At 36.4% G+C, this 24,737-nt stretch overlaps 1 protein-coding gene across 1 annotated transcript in view; it reads right to left on the bottom strand.

The window, feature by feature from the left end:
- Positions 1 to 24,737, bottom strand: part of Dab (DAB adaptor protein) — a 104,983-nt gene that overhangs the window by 54,179 nt on the left and 26,067 nt on the right. Inside the window, exons 4-5 of the mRNA XM_068227811.1 lie at positions 17,688 to 17,828; positions 10,306 to 10,950 (exon numbers count right to left, since the gene is read on the bottom strand). Coding sequence (XP_068083912.1) covers positions 10,306 to 10,950; positions 17,688 to 17,828 — 786 coding nt within the window. The remainder of the gene's footprint in view (positions 1 to 10,305; positions 10,951 to 17,687; positions 17,829 to 24,737) is intronic.

Here is a 24,737-nt window from a genome sequence, read left to right as displayed (position 1 = left end):
AACCGCAGCACTGTTCGTTAAAAGTGATAAAACGTGCGGCTTTCCATTTGATCGAGTATTTTATATGATAGCATTGCTCTCAATCGCTACATTCATACTTACATTTTTGTAATGACCTATGTTGATTTCAGTTAGGAAAACCACAAAGTCAGTCTTTCTGAGAATCCCGTAGCGAAGCACGGGTACATCAGCTAGTACATACATAAATCGTGAATAAGAAAACAAACAGACAGCAGCTGAGGACTTCTTAGAGAAAGCTAGAGCTTAATTTATGGATTATGCTTCACCTTCAATTTACAACTCCAACCAAATTTGGTTTGTGCATGAAGTGCATGTATAATGAAGCTAGAGCACAATGGACTATGTCCTTTGTTGGTGAGAAGCAAATAGAAATGGTAGCTCAATCCATTAGTGCCCTGACATTTTCTTATATCACAATGCCCACAATTAGCATGGATGGCTGTCTGTTACCAAAATTCTTCTCTGTGCTACAGGACAGCACAGGAATGTTTGATCTGAGAGTACTGAAGCAAATATTTAAAGACAATACCAGGTAACTTAAAAATCACTGTCACTAAATCGGGGAAAATGGCGGGGGGAAGTGAAATGAACTGAAACTCTGGTGTACAGAAGTTTTCATCCCATTCTCATACAGAAAATGCACCCTGCTCTTTGACTCCTGGCCCATGTATGATGATATAGCCTGCCTTGAAAACATTCCTCCAGCCAAAACCATAGAACTGTTCTATTTTAATTATTTTTGAAAGCAAAACAACCTAGTGAATTTATACACTGTTTCTTTTTGCTACTTTGTACTGTTACAATAAATTTTATTTTAAAATAAATTTTACTTTTCTTCTACTTTTATTGAGATTAAGTCAGGGGCAAGGCACCCCTTAAGGCTCTAAGGCTGAGCCTACACTTAAATTCCCAAATTAGCTTTCTTCCGCTCTTATTAGTGTATTTCTATTGATATTTCAAATACTATATATTTGAACTCATGCTGCCTAACACATGTCTTTGCTGACAGCCAATAGCTATTCAGCTCAACTCAGCCCGCTTCGTGCACAAGCAGTAGCAACTACTAGATGGATGGGGTGAAGAGGGGATGTATCTCATAAACATGCGCATTTAGGCTTGCCCAAGGAGCTGCTGGTCATCGTAGTGGGAGAAACCTACAAGGATGATTGTCCACTGAGCTGGTTGTTAGCAACTACTACAATCTAGGGGTGTTTGGGAGAATTAAAACAGTACAGTATAATGAAACATAAGGGATACAAGGTTGTCAATGATGTTTAATACAAGATAGCAATGACATGTAAAATTATCGAACATGTGACATAAATCTGAAGAGGACTCAGACACCTGCACAAAATGAATTTAAGATAACAGTTTTTGGTGTGTTACTTTGAAATACATGACTTCATTTGTAGAATAAGAATGAATTTAAGATAATCTCATGGTGTGTTACTTTGAAATACATAACTTAATTTTTTTTAAATGTGCTGTTTCAACATGTTGGCAGTCCTTTTAGGAGGCAAATTTGTGTTGTGAATAATGGGATTGACTACAGTGTGAAAGTTACAAAAGTGTGTACTGTCAGGGTGGAATTTAAGTGCAGTGAAGAGGGAGAGAGAGAGAGAGAGAGAGTGTAGCTGAACACAAACAACAGTTTCTAGTGGGCTAATCTTCACTACACATGCATTTCAATGGATGTGTTCAATTTAAACTAGATCCATTGAATTTTCTTATCAAAAATCCAACATTTTTTCCTCAACTCTCCTTGGAGGAAACCAAGCTTATCCATTTGAAAACTGATGGAAAATTTGTAAGATGTTTTTAGAGACAATGGTATGAATCGAAACCACGGTTAAGTGTCAGTGCTACCCGAAACAGACTATATTGTTTTTATTGTGTGCTCTTTGATAAAGACAATTTTTAATGTTGCAAAATAGGGGTTGGTGAGGGAAGTCTTTAAAAATGTCTTTAAAAGGCAAAAATACATTAATGTTCCATTGCACACATCACAACAGCTGTTAAATACAATCAGCTAGGTACAGCTAGAATTGACCATGCTCTTTCTGAGGCGATACATCTGGCAGCTTTGAAACACAATGAAAGAGTCGAGTGAAATAGGAATATAATGAAAAGACTGATTTCAACACTTTGTTTCCTAGTGCGGGATGAGTTAGATCTCTAAGATCACAAAGAATCTGAGACGTCTTTAAACAAAGGCAATTATTTAGAATTATTGGATTTCTTTGCAGAGGAGGAACCATATATGAAAAATAATTTATTAGCCGATGGGGTATATAAAGGCACTTCTTCTGACACACAAAATGAATTACTCGTATGCATTACGGAAGTAGTTCAAGAACAGATCTTTAGTGAGTTTGAAAATAATCCGTTTATTTCTATACAGGCAGATGAAACCACGCATATCTCAACTACAAGTCAAATGAGTGTTATTTTCTGTTGGAGAAATTGAAGACAGATTCATCAGATTTTATGATGTTTCAAAAGACCGAAGCGCTCAAGGTATAACCACTGTTTAGCTTGACGCCCTCAAAACATGGAAGATCTCGATAGAGAAATTAATATCCCAAACTTATGTTGGCTGCAGTGCAATGGCACGTAAAAATGCTAGTGTTAACCATATTGTAAAACAAGAATATCCTCATACCCTTTTCATCCATTGTTATGCGTATCCATTAAATTTGGTTCTGCTCTATGCTTGTGAAACAATTATGCAAGTTAAGATTTTTTAAGCAAATCTCGAAGGATTTCATACTTCTTTAGCCATTCTAATAAAAGAAGTGATCTTCTTAGAGCAAGCAATTTCGAATTGCCAAGCACATGTGAAACAAAATCACATGCTATAGCAACAATTATTCTTCACTATGCAGAACTAAAAGCCACATTTCATGATATTACAAACATTGGTTGTTGGGATGATAACTCCTTATATCAGGTAATTGACTCGGCAATATATTAAATGATCTGACTTTTTTTTCTGCTGCAGCTTTATAATTTGATTTTTCATCATATGAGACATCCTGCAAAACAAAACCATAGATATAAGAAACTGCAAGTTCAAAAATGAAAATTGCACCAAGGCTGTTAAAAAAGTAAGATGCAAAGAAGTATTTCTTGCCTGCATAAAGAAAGCTAACTCTCTCCTAAATTCTGCAGGCGAACCTAAAATTCTTCTAAATGAAGTAGGAAAACAGAAATTTAGGAGACTTGCAATTTAATAGCCGACACTATAGTAGTAAACTTGGAAACCAGATTCCAGGACTTTCAGAAGCTAGAGTTTACAGAACTGGTAGATAAGGAAAAAATTTTGTATTACAGTAGGCCAAATAATTTCCTGACATCTATTCTTGAAAAGCTGTTTAAGTGTATCCATTCTTCAATCATGAAAAACTGACAGGAGAAATTATGTTCATTTATAGTAGTGTGGATCTATTCAAATACATTACACATAATGGATTAAAAACTGTGCTGTCTGAATGCATAAAACTACTTTCCTTGCTACTTTCAATTCCGCAATGACTGCTTCAATGACTGCTCCGCAACACAATGACTAATGATAGACCATCCAATTTGGCAATTTTGGCTATAGAGAAGAGAACTGTTAAATCTTCTTCGAAACGTCAATAATTCATTTCTAGAGTTATCGTAATCTACACCCGGGAAAAGGACAGAACGATCGATTTTATCTACAAAAAAGTTTAATGGTGAGTTATGATGCAATAATTTGTCTATACTCCTTGTCGAATTAATTTAATTTATAATATGCATGTATTTCTTGATGAAAATTCCTGGCATTTTAATAATATAATATTTCCGGGAGGTGCGCAAAGTCATAAAGTCTGTGTGCAATTGATATTACAGTACCTGTTATCATCAAGGCCACGCAAGCTCAATTATTAATATTATTATTATTATTATTATTATTATTATTATTATTATTATTATTATTGTTATTATTATTATTACAGTGCATAACTCAATGTTGGGCCTATGTAATTAAAAAGTTTCATCGTGTTTACAATGTCAATCAGGGAATCATTTGATAATGTGAGCTTATTTACTGGTCCTTAGTTACAATTTTTTAACTTTAAACGATTTCCAAACATAATAGGCCTAGCAATAACATGTGTAATACTTTCTAAGAACTTATTTATGTACTTATATACACACTTATGGAGCCGTGAAGATTTCTTTTTATTAATCTGAAATAACATCTGCTCTCTTATTAATGTGTAAGTGAAAAATACAATTTAATTAAGATTTCTTCTATTTTAAATTTTTTCCTTACCTGGTATGAGTGAAGTGTATATCTCTTGAAGGGAAGGAGGTCTCAACCTCTAATGGGTTAATGGATGTGACCTTTCTAGTAGAATAAGGCTGTGATTTTTTTAGGAATTGAGCACGTTTGTTATTTTCAAGATTCATTATATCTCAGCCTACCCTACAAAAACGTTCATGCTTCGCCACTGGATTAAGCAGATTTTTGAATTAGCATAGTTTAGATTAAAGAGAATCTATACTGTGTATATTTATGTGCACATATCCATAAACAGGATCACTTCTCTATGAGAGTACAAGAATTTCAGAAATCATTAATGAATATCCAACTTTTTTCCAACGACTCAACAGGCTTCTTCACATTTACATTTTTGTATCTTCCCCTTTCCTCTGTTTATCTTGATTTTTTCCCTGCTCTAAGATGAAGATCTGTCAACGGTTTCTCAATAAGTTTAAATGCCCAACTTCCAGGTATCTTGTAGTAATACTACATTGTAAGAAAGCGTAACTATCTAGAATCCTAGCCAGTATATGTTTGTAAGTGAGTTGTACAGAGATGCATGTCAGTTGGTGATGTTATCGTAGTTCAGTTGTTTTGAAACCGCGACTGTAGCAGGTTGGCAGTGAGTTGTTATGGAGTTGTATTGTTGATACTGCTTCGGCAGATCAATCATGGTTTAGTGATGTTTTGACAGTCAGTTGTTAATATAGCGAGCTATCGTAGATCAGTCGTACCATACTGATACTGCTTCACAGGTTGATTATAAATTATTGTGTATGTATTTTGAATGTCATTGTAATTGTGTTGAATGAAAATATATATGTGTGGTCAGTTATAGTGATGTTATATTTTTACAGTCAAAAACGGTTATAACAAAACCGGAGGGACCGTCAATTAACGGTCGTTATAGCCGATAGTCATGTAACCGTTTTTGTTGTTTTGTTGTCATGTCTGTAAGTTTTAGGCTGCACACTTATATGGTTAATTAACACAATTAAGTTCAATCTTAAAAAAACGTAACTGAAAGAAGTACTCTATTTATAGAACAGTATTTGTTGAAGGGGACTACGAGGAATTTCATTGGATATCACTTGAAGAATAGATCCATTGTTTGGTACATTATTTGTTCTTTGCTGCTTAAACCATTTAAGTTAGGATTCTTTAATGTCCTTAGGATAAGATATTGTGGCACACTTGATTTTTAAATAATTTTCTTTGAAAAAAGTCTGGGTTTTCTCTCTGACCTTTGAAATTGTAGAAACCAATCAGTGTGATACACACAAATCCTTTGCGATGCTGACGTTTGTATTCCAAATTTCTTATTGTATTATTATGTGTGAATTTTGTACAATATTAAACACTTTCCTTTTACTTTGTGACATCTTTGCAGTGATGCTTGTCTTGACTATTTAACAGAGTCATTTGAAATCTACAATAATAAATATTACATTGTAGTCGGTAATCCCCAAACACGTTACAAACAAATATCAACATTGGAAGTTATAGCCGATACATTTCTCCAAAAATGTGATCAAAATACGCTGTTTTATACAAAATGTTGTAATAAGCAATGTCATACTAAGTGAGTTCTTAAATACAGTGTTTATATAGTATTTGAACGGGACCATTAGATTTTGCCGTTATATCCAATATGGCGTTAAAAGCAATGTTGCAATAAATGGTCTCGACTATACATCCCTGCAGCTACGTCTATTGAAAGTGCAATCTGTGACCATTAATCACCATGGAGAAACAAAGTACATGTCTTTTAAGTCACCCTGAAAATTTCAAAGCACTAACTCATGTAGTTTCAGAACTATGTATTATTTTGTTTCTGATGACGTGCGAAATGTTGCTCAACTAGGCAATTTAATTACCGCCTGTAGTTTAGTAGTCACACCATTTAAAGAGATAGTCACATATAAAGAGATGGATCTAGAAGAACTGGGTTTGATGAGGAGAGAGCCTATTTTAAGGTGGGAGTGTATGAAGATGTGCCGGCCCCGTGGTGTAGGGGTAGCATGCTTGCTTCTTACCCGGAGGCCCGGGTTCAGTTCCCGACCAGGTCAGGGATTTTTATCTGGATCTGAGGACTGGTTCGAGGTCCACTCAGCCTACATAATAGGAATTGAGGAGCTATCTGATGGTGAGATAGCGGCCCCAGTCTAGAAAGCCAAGAATAACGGCCAAGAGGATTCATCATGCTGACCACACGACATCTTGTAATCTGCAGGACTTTGGGCTGAGCAGCAGTCACTTGGTAGGCCAAGGCCCTTCAGGGCTGTAGTGCCATGGGGTTAGTTAGTTAGTTAGTGTATGAAGATGTGGAGATTGTCCTTGTCCTTTTGTTTTCCCATATTTGTCCTACAGTAGTGTCGTCTTTCTGGTGCTCCCTCTTCTGACCAGTCATTGTGTTTGTCCTATTACATGTTCCTTTTCCTGTTCCTATCTCTCTATATGACCTGATACTTCAACATATTTACTAACCAGGATTAAACTTTGTACTGCACTAGGATCAAACAGACCATAGAATTTGGATATTGGAGCAAAAATACTTGGGGCGTTCAGAAATGATTGGCACTATAATTCTTTCATGTTCACAGGAACCATTTTCTGAACAAACAAATACAGATTATATTACAGCCATTCCCTGCCAATGTCTATGCACTTTTACCATCATTCCGGCAGGTTTTGTATTTGCGCAGCAAACCATTCTTTGGGGGTGTCCTGGCACCACTGCTGCATGAAGTTCTCCAATGGTGGTGAATAGTGCACGAATAGTCCCAGCTGTGTTTTCTTGGGATGAGAGCTCCCAGTATGTTTCCACTCGTTACACTGGCATTTCATTTCTAGAGTCTGTGGAAGAACCATGACTCATCGACAGTGACCAGACGCTCAAAGAACTCTGTTGCATCTGCACTGTACCGATGCACCAACTGTTGGCATATCTCCACACGCTTCTGTTTCTGCACAATGGTGAGGGAATGGGGCACTCATAGTGCACACTCCTTCTTCATCTTCAAATCCTCATGGACGATGGTGTGGAGGGTTCCGTGTGATAAACCTGTTGCCTTCTCTAGTTTATCAAACGTGATTTGCCTGTGCCCCATTATTAAGTCATTGACACACTGGGCATTGTTTTGTTTGTGTGCAGTTGCTGGACGCCCAGTGATTTTCTGTTTTTCAGTACAGTCCCTGCCGTCTCTGAACTCTGATACCCAATGAAACATGGTTCTGCGGCTTGGTGCTGTTTCCCCACATACGGCTACTAATTTCTTGTGGATGTCTGAAGCAGTCACCCCTTTCCTCCAGAGAAACCACACTGTCCATTTGCCCATGCTTGTCTGCTTCCATGTTGTCTTCTCTATGATGGCAGCAGACAGTACTATAGTCTATTTTTCACGCATACATCGCCACACATTTCAAACTGCTACTTTGCAGGAGTTATAGGGGGAGTGTCAATCATTACTGAACATACTAAATAGATCTAATACTTTTAGAAATCTCATGAATAAGCAAGTAGAAGAAAACATGCCTCTCACATCCTGTTTAACATGAGTTCTAGAATGAGTTCTTAAATAATAAGTCAATTTGAAGTGGTTCACCACCATAAAAACTTTGTTATGGACATGAATATTTTCATGGTTTTCAATTTAAACAGTGGTTATTTTTATTTATCTGATTATCTTTTTTTACTTGTTTGTTATGTTTGCCATATTTATTTTCAAAGTTTATGTATAGTCACTCAAAAATGATGAGCACAAGGTATTGTATGATCCTCGCAGTTATATTTAATCAGATTTAATTTTAAATATTATCAAAATATAACTCACCTCCCATGCAGGTACAATTCTTGTGGATGCCCACAGCAAACATATGTATTGGTTCAATTGTTTATGAGAAAAGTGTACCTGAGAAGAACTTACACAATATCATGCGCTCATTCTTTTCTTGAGCAACTGTGCATTACTTTGCCTGGTAGCAGTGAGAAGTGCTCAGTGTAGTAGAATGTTGTGCTTTGAAAATGAATAAATAATTTATTAGTTATCTTATTTATAAGATAAATCAATAAATAAATAAAAGAGAGAGAAGGATTCTTTTTGGTATTCTATTATTGGAAGAGTGTAATTGCTGAATGACATCATCACTAGTTTTCCACCAAGTTATCCATGGTTCATGTTGCAGACAATGCATGTGAGAGTTTTTAAATAAAAGAGTAGTTTGGATGCCATGTATCATCACGTAAGAAATAATTCCTCATATCTGACAATGTTCTTCCTATCCATTATCTTCCTTAAGACTGGTCACACCTCCCAGCCACATATGGATATGCAGTCCATCAGAACAATTTTCAATGTGCTTATTTTCCTATACTGATGTTTAAATGAACCTCAAATACATTATACTGTAGGAGTGCGCAAACACATCAAGCAAACATATTCTTACAATACAGTACAGTCCATAAAATATGATAAATTTCAGACAATATATAATTAAATTGCCTGCTGTCATTTCTTGATGGATGCAGTACTTTTGCATCCATCACTTGGCACAGGCCAGAGTAAAGTGTAGCTTCCACCGAAGTCCCAGTCTCATCCATGGCTGTGACTATATGGAAGCTGCTGGGGTATGGGTGGTGCTAAGTAATGACATTCAGAGTACGACTAGTACGTTTGAGTGTTATGCAAGGTGTTGCTCATAGGGTTAATCGTGCTGCAGTAGCACTTTCTGGCCCAGTAGGGAAAGCAATGGCAAACTACCTCTTGCCTAGTACACCTCATTTTGGTGCTCTCATGGGTGGTGCTATTTGAGGATCCAACCAGCCTCTGGGCTGATGACCTAACAAAAAAAACATATAATTAAAAGAGGTCCAAGTATAACAGAAAAACTGTATGAAACCCTGTTCCATTGGATGGAATCACAGGAATAGTCAGAAAATTACTAAAAGCTTTGATTGTTGACATGAGACCCAAGGGAACACCAAGGAAAAAGTAGCTTGACTAAACTGAACAAGGTTTGGAAAAATGAAGACTGAGTTGATAGTAGATCCATCAGAAAGAAATCTAAGTTGAGCAACAGAAGCAGAGGATAAGCTTACTGCACCCAGTCATTCCATGAGTTCTATGATGATGTAAAACTATATTAAAGATGCAAATTTCATTCAACGTATAGTAGAAGATTCTTTTAAATCCATAGTGAACAAAAATAGAGCATATGAAATTATTCCCATGATCAAAAATAGAATTTTACAGTATTTATTCTTTGAAAAGTTTTATGGCTATAAGGAATATGTCATTTGAAAGTTATTTACCAACATTCAATGAACAAGAACAACATTTTCCAAACAGATAAGAATAAAATATAAGTTGACAGTCTATGTTTTTCGTATGCTTCTTTGAACATTCTTACACAAACTGACTCAGGCTTTAGATTTATGGGCAGTTTTTATTTGTGTATTTGGCAGCACTTTCTGGATTGAAAAAGTTAAAACTGAAATTTTGTGAAGATTTTGATTTGTATGAAGAGGGGAATTACTTTACTCTTTTGGAAGTTATTAAGTGGATCCTTACATGCTCACACATGGTTTATATGAAGAAAATAGTTTACAATTTGCATTTTACACACATTTTCAGAGATATATTATGATGAACGATAAATTAACTCGGGTTATTATCATCAATGTAAATGGAGAGGGACAAATTATCTACCCTTAGTGAACCATTCAGTTAGGTAGTTTCTGAAATGATCTAATATCATCTGATTAAATCAGTTCTTATATACTGTACTGCTTTTTTATCAGCAGGTAATTTCAACATTAGAGCATTTTCGTGTCTGTAACAAAGAATATAAAGAAATATTTCCTACAGTGTTATGCCATGCTATGGTTCACCATCTTATGTGTGTTTAATACTTTCTATACAACTGCAACACAGTTACAAAACAGCACAGCACTATCATTACTAAGGAAGATACAATAAAGTGAGTCTTACTTGATCTACTGGAGGTGGAATGGTTGTAAAACTCTGTACGTTGGTGCCGGATGGCAGAGGAGGAGTAACTAATTCACCTTCGTCGAACAAGGACTCTGTCTCCTGATCAAACCAATGCTTTTCTTGTTGCTGAACTGGAGCTGGTTGAACTGGTGGTGAAGGCTTACTAATGCTAGTCACGGCAGAAGCGGAAGCTGCAGCTGCGGGCGGCGTGCGAGCAGTCGTTCGTTGGCTAGAATGGCGTGCAGCAGAAGGAACATTGAAAGGATCTCGTGAAGAACGACTCGAGTCCTTTGCAGAAGGAGGAGGAGGCAAGATAGCAACAGGTTGTTGTTGTTGTTGTTGCTGTTTTGCTGGCTTAGCAGGAGGAAAAATAGTTGAAGGGGGGGCAAAAGAGTCACCGAAGGGATCACTAGCAAATGGATCCTCTTTGGTGGTGGAAGGGCCAAATGGATCAGAGGGTGTTATCCTCTCCATTTGATGGATTCCTTGCTGAATACTGTTCAGTTCAAACTCCAAGTCCAACAGATCCGCTATTACCTCTGACGTCTGCTGGGATGGCTTTGTTGATCCATTCTCCTTCACTGTATCTTCCTGGATTGTTCTCATCTTGCTAGTCATCTGTTCAGAGGTTCCTCCTCCATTCTACAAAACACCAAGATATTCAAATAATACATTGATAATGATATCTTTTGAAGCAATACTGAAATGCATTGCTAAAAGATGAATTTTAAAGACATGTTATCAAAAGATATTTTTAAATATAAGAATTATCATGGAAGGTTCCTACTCAGCCAGATTTTTACTGCATTATGCATGGAATTGTTGCTACAGTTATTCAGTGGAATAAAGTACAGTGCAATACTGATTTTATTTACTCATTCCCATATGGTACATACTGCTAGCATCCAGCTTCACAATCAGAGACATGCTATTTATGCATTTTATATTTTTGCTAATTGTTTCACATCACACCAACTCAAACAGATTTTTTGGTGATAAGAGGATAGAAAATGGCTATTATAGGGACAAAGCAAAGTAGTAGTAGTAGTAGTAGTAGTAGTAGTAGTAGTAGTAGTAGTAGTAGTAGTAGTAGTAGTAGTAATAGTAGTAGTAGTAGTAGTAGTAGTAGTAGTAGTAGTAGTAGTAGTAGTAGTAGTAGTAGTAGTAGTAGTAGTAGTAGTAGTAGTAGTAGTAGTAGTAGTAGTAGTAGTAGTAGTAGTAGTAGTAGTAGTAGTAGTAGTAGTAGTAGTAGTAGTAGTAGTAGTAGTAGTAGTAGTAGTAGTAGTAGTAGTAGTAGTAGTAGTAGTAGTAGTAGTAGTAGTAGTAGTAGTAGTAGTAGTAGTAGTAGTAGTAGTAGTAGTAGTAGTAGTAGTAGTAGTAGTAGTAGTAGTAGTAGTAGTAGTAGTAGTAGTAGTAGTAGTAGTAGTAGTAGTAGTAGTAGTAGTAGTAGTAGTAGTAGTAGTAGTAGTAGTAGTAGTAGTAGTAGTAGTAGTAGTAGTAGTAGTAGTAGTAGTAGTAGTAGTAGTAGTAGTAGTAGTAGTAGTAGTAGTAGTAGTAGTAGTAGTAGTAGTAGTAGTAGTAGTAGTAGTAGTAGTAGTAGTAGTAGTAGTAGTAGTAGTAGAGGGGCTGCCTGGCAAAGGCAGCCAGGTGTAGAGCTAATCACTCTACCCCACCAAGTGCGGAGGTTACGGATAGTGGAAGCCTTTACCTTCCATCCCTCCAAGGGCCTTCATGGCCTGCATGGAAATGACTTTGCTTTGCTATTATTACTGTAGAAAGACCAAGAGGCTTGCAAGAAACTGAAAATAAGGCAAACTGCGTAGTATTTCACATAGTGACACATGGGTGCAAGTCGTAGACACTGGGAAAGAAGGAGACAAGTAAGATCTATGCAACTGAAATGTTTTGCTGGAGAAGGATGGTAAGGATTGCATGGACTGATCACCACACAAATAACTCCGTCCTAAAAAAACTTAGAAATTGAAAGAAGACTCTAAGACCAGATTAGGCCTTATCAACTTAAATACTGTGCTTTGGCCATGTTATGAGGAAAGGATCAGAAAATATGGAAAAGCTGATCATTAATGACAAAAGTGAGTGACAAATGCCATGAGGTAGAATCCCAACATGGTGGATAAACCTACCGTACTTATTGGTATATGAGGGTGATGCCATAAATATTGCATTATATTTCATTTTACTTAAACATTTCTTTCTTTATAACCCTGCTTCTCTATGATCAAATTCCAATGTTTGGGAAGACTTGCTATTCTATCGGAAGCAACACTGAAGTCCATGTGTTGAACGGATGGGTAACGGCAGCATAAAGTTGTTTTGGAGAAGAAAAATGACTTCCACACATGGGTTTTTTCAACTTAGGGTATATGTCAAAGTCTGCTCATCTCCAGGCTGTAGTGCAGGTGAGGTAACACTTCTAATTCATAGTCACACAGCTCAGTGGTCACAAAAGTCCCAATGTGTGGACGAATATTATTACGGATAATAACTGGCACAGCCTAGAGGAACTGAGATTGGTTTTTGCGCATTTTTGTGTGCAGCTTTTGTATGAAGCCTAGGTAATACACTGCTATGACACTTATTCCACATGGAATTCTATCTGTCATGATGATTCTTTGAGATCATAAGCAAAGATCATCATTTGATTGACTTTTGATTACACTCGCCGGCCCCGTGGTGTAGGGGTAGTGTGCCTGCCTCTTACTCGGAGGCCTCGGGTTCCATTCCCGGCCAGGTCAGGGATTATTACCTGGACCTGAGGGCTGGTATGAGGTCCACTCAGCCTACGTGATTAGAATTGAGGAGCTATCTGATGGTGAAATAGAGGCCCTAGTCTAGAAAGCCAAGAATAACGGCCGAGAGGATTCATCATGCTGACCATACGACACCTTGTAATCTGCAGGCCTTCAGGCTGAGCAGCGGTTGCTTGGTAGGCCAAGGCCCTTCAAGGGCTGTAGTGCCATGGGGTTTGGTTTGGTTTGGTTTGGTTTGATTACGCTCATTGAAATGTATTAGGTCATGGGGACAAAGCACTCTACTCCTTAGACCAATCAGGCCTTCATCTCTGACTAAAAAGTTTCCAACTCACTTTTCATCAATAGCAGCATTTCAATTTAAGAATGCTTGACCTTCAATGTCAAATCTTCGTTTCAGCAACTTAGTAATGGTCATGCATTTCTGCTTCTGTTCAGCAGTCGAGCAGTGAAGGACCCATCGCAAACAAATTTTTCTCTTCTTTAAATCATATGAGGCGAATGGAGGAGGATAGTTTACCTAGGAGAATAATGGACTCTCTTGTGGAGGGTGAGAGAAGTAGAGGTAGACCAAGACGACGATGGTTAGACTTAGTTTCTAACGATTTAAAGATAAGAGGTATAGAACTAAATGAGGCCACAGCACTAGTTGCAAATGGAGGAATGCGGCAATGTTTAGTAAATTCACAGAGGCTTGCAGACTGAATGCTGAAAGGCATAACAGTCTATAATGATAATGAATGAATGAATGAATGAATTAATTAATTAAATCATTTGAGAAAATATGGAATACTGACACTGGTGAAATCCCGGTGGCTTCTGAAAGTTCCTTACATGTCATGCGACGACCTCCCTGAAGAACATCCACCAAAAATTTCACATTTTGTTCATCGGTTGATGTTTTCGGCCTTCAAGGTCTTGTTCTTCCCTCCAGTGTTTCTAATGTCATCAGCTCAGCATAGCTGTGGTCTCCCAATACTGAATGGTGATGTCCTGAGTTGTCACCTCAATACTCTCTTGGTCCAGATTCCAACCTGTCTTGAAACATGTCCTGCCCGTTTCCACTTAACACAGGTTCTTTTGCAGATCAGTTTGTTTGGTATTCCATCTCAAAGTGAGGTCCCATGCATGGTCCTCTCCATGGGCTGTTGCAAAACTCACAGTCTGCTGGAGTTATGTTGAGTCAGAGGACAGGAAGGAAAGTAGGCCTCCCTCAAACAATGTACAGGATACAGTAGGTGTAAAAGAGGGATGGGAAAGAAAGGGGGGAATTGTAGAAGACAGGTGGTCTAATGTTTTAAGGGGAAGGAGAGTGCAGGCTAAGGGCTCCATTCAGGATCAGAATTCAGGACAGGTGTCTGTGAGAAATCGGTATGAGTCACTGCAGATAGAACAACTGAGGGAAGATGAGGAACAGGGAACTGTTGCTTAGAAGTGTGGAAGTAGGAGAAAGTTAAAAGGTAGGAAAGGGAAGTAATGATGTGACTTCACAAGATGGAAGGCTGCATCAGCCATCACACCTCCGAGGACATAGTAGATTTTGTCAACAAAAAGATTTTGGGGAAGTTCTTTTAATAATAGTAATGACAGCAATCAGCTTCAGGCAACCTAACTTAATTGTATTCAAGAGACATATTTATAAAAATCAAAACAAACAACATTCGCTTTGGAAGGAGCAATTGAAGAGAGCATCCTTGTTAAATATAGTGACAAAGGAATTATTTTTCAAAAATTTTTTATTAGTAGACAAGCAGAATCATAGTGAAAATTGTGCTGGATACAAAAACATTTTTTACAACGTCTGTTCAAATGAATCGATATCATTTTTTAAAATAGGCTTAATAAGTAAATCCATTTTACCTCCCATTTCACCATCCCATTCAACCATCCACATGGATTTTAATTTATTTTAATTTTTAAATTCATGTAGATTTTAAGTAAAACAAGGTAACTATTAGGATATTCTTAAGAAGGTAAATTACTTTGCAATTTCACCTAAGTGTTATAATACAGCTGAAGATGTTCCAAATGGAATGAAACATGTACTGTGTATGATTAATTGATTTACTTAATGCAAATATACTGTAAGTATCGAAAAGGTGGAAATTTACTGTTATTGATTCATTGTAAATAGGATTTGATATGGGAAATGAAGCTGATTTCTTGCAATAAGTGGTATGTTTCAAGCTGTCAGTGGAGAGATGGCATGGAATGACATCAGTAGATGAATAAGTTTGAGTGGTGTCTTTAAAAGTAGGAAAGATCACAATATGAAGATAATGTTGGAATTCAAGAGGACAAATTGGGGCAAATATTCATTTATAGAAAGCAGATTTAGGGATTGGAATAACTTACCAAGGGAGATGTTAAATAAATTTCCAATTTATTTGCAATCATTTAGGGCTAGGAAAACAACAGATAGGGAATCTGCCACCTGGGCGACTGCCCTAAATGCAGATCAGTAGTGATTGATTGATTAGCATGGCTATTTCCAGACTATATTTAGTGACAAGGAGGATACAGGCACTGAATACCATATAGATTTCACAGTGCCACTAATTGTGAATCTAACTCTATGACTGTGTACTGGGAGAAACAAGAACTGGGGTGCAAGGCTCAGGTACCTGCTCATAAACCATACATTATGCTGGTGAACACTATGTGCCACGTTCGGTGGTCTGTGGATGACTGGAGATGCGTGAATTGGAGTGATGAGTCATACTATATGTGGCAGTCTGATGGGAGGGTTTGGGTGTGGTGAATGATACTTGCCAGCCTATACAGCACCCACAGTGAAACTTGGAAGAGGTGTAGTAACCGAGTGGGGGTGCTTTTCATGGAAAGGTACTTGGCCTTCTCATAACACTACTTGAACACATAATAACAGAAGGATTAAAGGTGAGCAGCAACAAGATGCTACAGTAAAAGACCTGTTCAAAGAGTGACTGCAAAAAGGACCGCAACAATGTTGCGAGATGGACAACACAAAATCGTATGATGGTAAACAGGCTGAAAAGTCAGGTTGTAAATACAGGGTGTGCACAAATGATTTGAGCGGTTTTGTCAATTATTTCTAGCCATATTATTAGAGATGTGGTGATGGTGTTTGATGTTGTAAGACAAGTATCCCTCGAAGTTAAGTTAAGTTAAGTTAAGTTAAGTTAAGTTAAGTTAAGTTAAGTTAAGTTAAGTTAAGTTAAGTTAAGTTAAGTTAATTCCACTTTGGCAATAGACTGTATTGCATGTGTTATTTCGGACTTCATTTCTTCTATAGTACTGGGATTATTTAGGTAAATTTTGCCAAGAGTTCTCCAAAGATAATAATCACAGTAACTGAAGTTGGCTGATCTAAGAGACCACAAACCTGTACTAATTATCTGGCATAAACTGGATGGAAAGTATCTATACAATTAAAAGCAGTATGCACTGTGATACAGTGCTGTTAAAAATACCCAATATCTTCCTGTGACAATTCATTAAAAAATGAACACAATATTGTTCTCACATACACATCTGAATTCATGTGTTCATAAAAAAATAGGACCAATTATATGCTGTGTCCTTACCACACATAACTCTGTTCAGTGGGATGCAATGGCACTTCCTGTAAAATATGTGGGTTCTCAGTACTCCACAATCACACATTTTGAGAATTTAAATGTCCAGAAAGATGGAACCATGTCTCGTCAGACATAAACATTAGCTGTGAATCCAAATTTCCATTGTAAACACTTTCAGGAAACCATTTACAGAACCTTATTCTTGCAGCAAAATCTGTCTGGAGAAGTTCCTGCATACACTTTATTTTATGTGGTAAAATTTCAGCTGTCTGGTTCCTTTGTCAGCTGACACCATGGATATGTCTGTTCCTTTGTTATACTGTATGATTAAGTTAAAACGTGTCTTTCCTCCTTCCTCTGTACATCACAAACTGAACCTATTGTACACCACTTTTTCATCAACTTTGAAAAGCAAGATTTTGTAGGAATGCTAGTCAGGATATTTACAAACAAATCTCCAAATTCATCCTCTACATTTATCTTTATTTTAAATGTAACATTCCACCAAGTAAATTTGTTGTTCAGCCGGGCTGAGTGGCTCAGACGGTGACCCCAACTTGGAGGTTCGATCCTGGCTCAGTCCGGTGGTATTTGAAGGTGCTCATATACGTCACTCTCATGACAATACATTTACTGGCACATAAAAAACTCTTGCGGGACAAAATTCTGGAACCTCTGAGTCTCCAAAAACCGTAAAAGAATACTTAGTGGGACATAAAGCCAGTAACATTTGTTGTTCAGTCAAATACTTCATTTTACAATCGATTACTTAATACACTGGCAATATACTCAATAATGCACAAGCAACAGCCACATACACATTCTGGTACAATTCTCAGAAGCAACTAACTGCTGGGATATTTTGTCACCTGTCACATGTCACCTTGCTTTCCATACTGCATTTGAGAGAGCTAGAAATTGGTTAGCAGCAGAATGATACAAAGTTTCCTCATACAATGAGAACACTGTACAATGTTAACAGTAAACAGAACAACTCAATAGAGAAATCTAACAGAAATTAAATCTAATGGCTATAAATGTAACAGACCTTGGAACTGGATCCTGAATCAACAAATAATCCTCCCCCTAATTTTATTTGGTGTTGCTCTATATGTTGTTTTGCTAGTTCGATTTCCTTCTTTTTCAACTCGAACACAACCTGGAACAGATCTCTCATGGCGATGACAACCTGCAACAAAAATATTAAATGAAGACAGCTGCTATAGCATGTTTATAGAAATAAATCTTTAGTATAAAAAGTGTCCATATTTCAACAATTTCCCAATAGCCTGCTTTCAAAAATATTCTGACTTTTCAATCAAAAATGACCAAATTTTCAAGAGAATTTCTGTTGTTGCTTCTATAGTTGTTTCCTTTAGAGGGTCAGCCCCAAGTATTACTGTACTTAGAAACTGCCTCATAGTCTGTGCTGGAGAGTCTATAGCAGTACTGTAATTATAATTAATTGTGCCTCTGTAGCGTAACACTTAGTGTTATTAACTGCGGTCCTCGGGAGCCTGGATTCGATTCCCGGTACTGCCAGAAATTTAAGAAAGGCAGGAGGGCTAGTATGTGGTTGAAATGGCACATGCAGCTCACCTCCATTGGGGATGTGCCTGAAAAGAGCTGTACCACCTCGGGATGAGGACACGAGTTTACTTTTTTTTTAAATAATTAATGTCACAGTTTCAAAGTCTGAACAAGGTCTTATATGTGTATGTATATATATATATTCTCTTTCTTGCAGCAAGGGCACAAAAATGGTCCTCAGGATAACTACCAAAATTCACTGTAAGTACAACACTCAACTTTATTTTCTTAGTTCAACCATGGAACTCACCCTTGTGAACATGAGCAAAAGCATTTCCTTACATTCTCTATTTCATGTCAGAGAAATAGAAGACTAAAGAAAAGTTAGTTTCTGAAAAGGCTGTTAGAGCACACTGGTGCATCATCATATGGAATAATAGCAATTCAGCAGGCCTATTTGTCTGTATATGAGATCAATTTTTTCTGTTGTTGTTTATTCTGCACATCCCTTCAGTTTAAAATGGAACCTGTCATAGACTGTCTGTAGCAACATTTTGATTATAAAAGTGAAATAACAAAATAATACAATATTATTTTATGAAAACGTACCTACTAGTTGTGACTGTGCTAATGTTAAAGAGGTAATAATTAACTCACTTAAAATGAATCCACTAAGTAACAGTACAAATCTCTCCTCTAAAAATTAAACTAAATCAAAGAAACCATGGTCAAAAATTATTATTATTATTATTATTATTATTATTATTATTATTATTATTATTATTATTATTATTATTATTATTATTATTATTATTATTATTATTATTATTATTATTATTATTATTAATTTTATTTTAATTTTTTAGCCAACATAGGACTACTTAGTCAGGTTTTTCTTCTCTTGTCAGCACAATACTGTTTCTTCTTTTCTGAACGTAATTTTCTGTCCGCTTCTGGAATCACTCTGCCTATTCTCTGCTTGTTGATTTTTGTCTGTAGTCTAGTGTGTTTATCTTTCAATATGTTGAGTGTATTTGTTTTGTATTTTAAATCTTCTATTGTACTATGCAACTCTCTCATGTCTTCTTTAAGTTCTGTGATCCATCTAATATTATTCTTACTCTTACTCTTCCATAATTTTTCTATTATTTTTCTACTGATTCTATTTTCTGGTGACCGTATTAGATGCCCTAAGAATGATATTCATTTCTTTTTCATTTTGCTAGTCACAGGTTCTATTTCTTTATAAACTGTCCCACTGGAAGCTAGTCTCCAGACTCCGTTTACTAGATAATTTTTATTTAAACACGTTCTCACTGTTCTCCTTTCTAACTTGAGTACTCTATCTATTGCAAATGTGTTTGTTGTTTTGAATAATGCTTCTCATGCATATGTAATTTGTGGCTGGGTGACTGTTTTGTAGTGTTTCAATTTAGTTGCTATTGAGAGACACATATTATTACTATGTATTCTTGGTAAAATGCTGTGCTGTAACCAGTTAATCTATTCTATTTTGCCATGGTGGTTTCTTGTTCAGGTTATGTGTGATTATTTCACCTAAATATTTAAATTTTTCTACAATTTTTAATTCTTAGTCTCCCAGCTTAATTTTGTTTGCAAGCAGAATTTGAGTTAGCATAATTTCTTTTTTTTTTTAAATAAAATTTTCCAACCAATATTTTGAGCTATTTCCTGTAAAGATTTTATTTGTTGTTTTGTTTCCTGAATATCATTGGCCAGAAGAGCTAGATCATCAGAAAATCCTAGACAGTTCAAATGTATGTTATCCTTCTGGGCTCCAATTTTTATATTTTTCGAGTTGTTCTTGTACCATTCCCTCATAACGTACTCCAGTGCACAATCAAAGAAAAGATGTGACAATTTGTCACCCAGTCTTAAACCAGGTGTTACCAAGAATGCTTCAGTAAGTTCTCCTCTGAACTTAATTTTAGAAATTGTATTAGTTAGAGTAAGTTCAGTCAATTAGATTAGCTTTGGGTGAAGTCCAAAATGTGTGTAACATTTTTAATAATGATGGTCTGTGGATGGAGTCGTAAGCTTTCTTGAAATCTATAAACGTTATTGCAAGGGGCTTGTTTCGTTTTCTGTAATATGCCATGACTAGCTTCAAAGTTATTATTTGTTCAGAGCAGCTTCTCCAAGGTCTGAAACCTCCCTGGTATTCACCTAACTCTTGATCAAGTTGTTCTTTAATCCGATTATATAGTATCTTAAAATCTCATACATGCAGTCAAGGATGGAAATACCTCTATAGTTGTCTGGATTACTTCTTTCACCTTTCTTATGAATTGGATTAATTATAGCTGTTGTCCATTGCTCTGGGATGTCTGAGTTGCACTGCCGGCATATTTCCACACTGCTGCAAAAACGTGGTCTTCTCCACACGCTTTGTAGTTCTTCATTTCCTTAAGCACTGTTTCAACTTCTTTTGCTGTAGGTAGGTTTATATTTTCTGTTTTGGTTTTTATTGGAGTATGTGTATCAATTAATAAGAGCTTTTCAGGTTCATCACTGTTCAAGAGCTTATTAAATGCTTCCACCTTGATTTCTGTGTTTTCCTTATTGTTATGTGCTATTTTTCCATCTTTATTTTTCAACAATAATGTGGGGGGGGGGGATTGTATTTTTGCAATTGTTTACTAAAGCTTTGTAATAATCTCTAAAATTGGTTTTGTAATCATTTTCCTCAATAGAGTTTATTAAATCTCTTTGATATTTTCTCTTAATTCTTCTAATCGTTTGTGTGAATTCTTTTCTGACATTCTTGAGGTTCATGGCATTTTCTTCTCTTTTATGGGCTTGAAATTTCAACCAAGCTTGTTATCTTTCTATGTGCATTCTGTCACAATCAAAGGTCCACCAGACATGTCTTTTCCTTAGATTTAATGGAGCTAGATCTTCTGCTTTCTGTTTAAGAATTGGTATTAAGACATCTAAAGTGTCTGTTAGTCTTGTATTTCCTGTTCTTTCCCAATACTGGGCATTCTGGATTAACTGATGAGGGTTGTATGTTGTATGTCCTTTCCTCTCCAACTCTATTTTGTCTTTTTCTTCTTAATAGAGTAAATTTAATCTTGATTTTAATTAAGTAATGATCTGAACCAGTGTCTGTTCCCCTTAGAACTTTGACATTGTGGATTTTCTGGTGAAAGAATTTGTCTATACATACGTGGTCTAGCTGCCATTCTCCTTTTGTCCAATCAGGATGTTTCCAAGTTTTAAGTTTGTGTGGTTTTGTTTTAAAATATGTAGATTAGGAGATTAGTGCATGGTTCTGCAAATTTCTACAAGTCTTTGGCCATTTCTAATAGTGTATTTATGAGGAGCCCACTTTCCTACTGCATCTTGATACTTCTTTTCCTTACCCAGTTGTGCATTAAAGTCCCCTATAAGGATCTTGATGTTATTCATACTTGTTTTATTCATTGTCTGATCAAGGAGATCCCGGAAATTATCGACTTCTTGCAGAGTGTTTGTTAGGACATTTTTTTATTGGTAGGGGTATGAGCATTTATGATGATGTAAAGTTTGTTTGTGGTTTGTAAAGTTAGAATTGCGTTCTTGGTGGGATGGCTTTAAAATCAATTACAGAATCTGTTATTTTCAAATTTACTATAAATCCTGTACCTAATTGGGGACAATGTTTCATGACCCTTTGGCCTGGCTTCCCGTTGTATACTTGAGATTCAGACGAATCTTCTGTTAAATTTCTCATTTCTTGGAGCCTTACCACAAGAATATTTTGCCTATCTAACTCATCTGTGAAGTTCTTGAGCTTTCCGGTTTTCAGTAAGGAGTTTATATTGTGCATTGCAATATAGTTAATATGCTTATGTTTGATTCTATATTTGTATGTTTGGTTATATGCATGTCTTTTTGAGTGTTCAAATTCATTCTTGTCTTTTAGGTGACTACCCACCGAATCCGATGTAGTCTTCTCCATCCTTTTACTAAAAAAACTTTTCCATAGCTGACTATAAAAGGTTATCAACCTTAAGTGGAGCAAGCCCTAATTTACAACTGTGGTTGTTAGCTGCAGAGGATATTTATTCAGCTGCCACTAACATGTGAAAGAGATGCTGTTGGGGTACCGCCACTCACGTGTGGAATCATTGTGCCCTTTATTGCCTCGATGTTTATTTTCTGGCTGTAATTTTATGGCTTTAAGCCAAACCTCCTCTTTTTTCCGGGCTTGGGACCAGTAACAGCAACTACTGAGCTACTCAATCCACTGAGCAGATACTGCAGGCGGAATAATAATAATAATAATAATAATAATAATAATAATAATAATAATAATAATAATAATAATAATAATAATAATAATAATAATAATAATAATAATAAATATTTTTTTTAACAATGTTTACATCGCATCGACACAGATAGGTCTTACAGGTAATAAGTTTCATGGTGTTTCTGTAAACACTTACAAATCATATGCTTCTAAAAGAAGAATTTACTTGGTCCACCTTTCAATACATTAGGAAAAACACTTTACTTTATGGATAAAAATGGAAAAGCCCGTACATATTTTTATGTCTAAGCTTTGTACCGAGTTAAACACAAGAAAAACAATAAGTTTTCTGCAGTCTAACTTGAATACCGATCCATCAATAAGAAAACATCCACAACTTTGCAACATCATAGGAATGCAATAGGGCAACATCAAGTTCATTCAAGCAATAAAATAGTGTGTATTAAAAACATTAAACTTGAAAACAGAGGATATCATGATTGATGCCTTACAATTCACAATAACTTATAATGTGAAAATGTGTTTCGTTGTTGTCGGCTGCAGTGGTGGATTTAATTCGTTTCCAAGTAATTAATTTCTTCCAATAAATTCACTTCTGTCTGTGGATGTACTTTTGATGGTCGAGCAGACCAATTATAACATGGAATAAGCACCCACATAGATTGCACAGAATTTTTGGAGGAGGGTGTGGTTGTGCTGCACGGAGTTTTTGTGCTTCTCTCCGGGCCTCTTCACATCTGCATTGTTCCCCTTCAAACAGACTGACAGCAGCAGGGATGGTCCAGTGCCAAATTGTACGGTCTTGAGCAAGCGTGTCCCAAGTTTGTGGATTGAGACCTGTCATCTTCATAGTGTGCTTAGGGTGGTCCTTTTGGCGCCTCATGGGGGCTCTATGAGCTCTGGTGCCAGAACAAAATTCACCATACAGAATTTGGCATGGATATCTGGTATCACTCATCAGATGTGGCCCGTCCATATAAGCTGATGACCAATGATGGGCGATTCTATGCTCTTGGCATGAGTTTGGAAGATAGGAAACTTAAAAGGGTCCACCTTTTCAATACAAATAAATGTTATAGTTTATTTACAACATATATTTACACTTGGAACTAGTTTCGACGCTGTTTGGCGTCATCTTCAGCCAAAATGTGGGAAATAGGCTAGCATGTAGACATTTATATTACACAAGGTGTTACATCAGTGTGAATAAATGAGAGAACATGAAGACGTAAAGTACAATGTCAGTTTCAAAGTGGTCATGAAGGGTGAGTCAAAATTGTATAAACATGAGATAACATAATCACTTAAACAATAAACATATAAACATATAAACATATAAACATATAAACATATAAACTGTAACAAAACCATGCGGAAGTACGAGATGATTGGCATTGGAGATTCAAATTATTTCAGACACTCTTCCATTGAATGTTGCCTGCCGCGAGTGTAGTACAAAACATCGGTTATATTTCAGTAAACACAATCTTCTCAAAAATGCACATAACATTATAAAATATTTGGGTTGAGATGAAATTTGGCAGTTAGGGATTGAAATCACTTATTCAATAAGCGTCAATTCAAAAAACAGCTGTGAAGGGTTAGACAAGAATTGCACAAGCGTGAGTTTGGACTCGATGAATGCAAAAAACACATGAAACACACTCGAAAATGTAGGTTCGTGATGGATTTGGCACAAAAGGTCTGCGTTTAATCATTCATTGAATGGCACCGGTGCGAGTGTAGTTCAAATGTGAGTTAGGATTTAACAGCCTCTTAGAATTGCACGTGACATCTGAACTCATGGTGCGAGGGTGAATGCACTGTTTTGAATTGACATTACTGAATATCTACAGTTCGAACCTTCACTGCCAAGTTCATCTCGCACCATGAGTTCAGATGTCACGTGCAATTCTAAGAGGCTGTTAAATCCTAACTCACATTTGAACTACACTCGCACCGGTGCCATTCAATGAATGATTAAACGCAGACCTTTTGTGCCAAATCCATCACGAACCTACATTTTCGAGTGTGTTTCATGTGTTTTTTGCATTCATCGAGTCCAAACTCACGCTTGTGCAATTCTTGTCTAACCCTTCACAGCTGTTTTTTGAATTGACGCTTATTGAATAAGTGATTTCAATCCCTAACTGCCAAATTTCATCTCAACCCAAATATTTTATAATGTTATGTGCATTTTTGAGAAGATTGTGTTTACTGAAATATAACCGATGTTTTGTACTACACTCGCGGCAGGCAACATTCAATGGAAGAGTGTCTGAAATAATT

Source organism: Anabrus simplex, chromosome 5 (assembly GCF_040414725.1).
Source record: "Anabrus simplex isolate iqAnaSimp1 chromosome 5, ASM4041472v1, whole genome shotgun sequence".
NCBI classification, from domain to species: Eukaryota; Metazoa; Arthropoda; class Insecta; order Orthoptera; family Tettigoniidae; genus Anabrus; species Anabrus simplex.
This window is presented reverse-complemented; position numbering and strand designations above follow the sequence as displayed.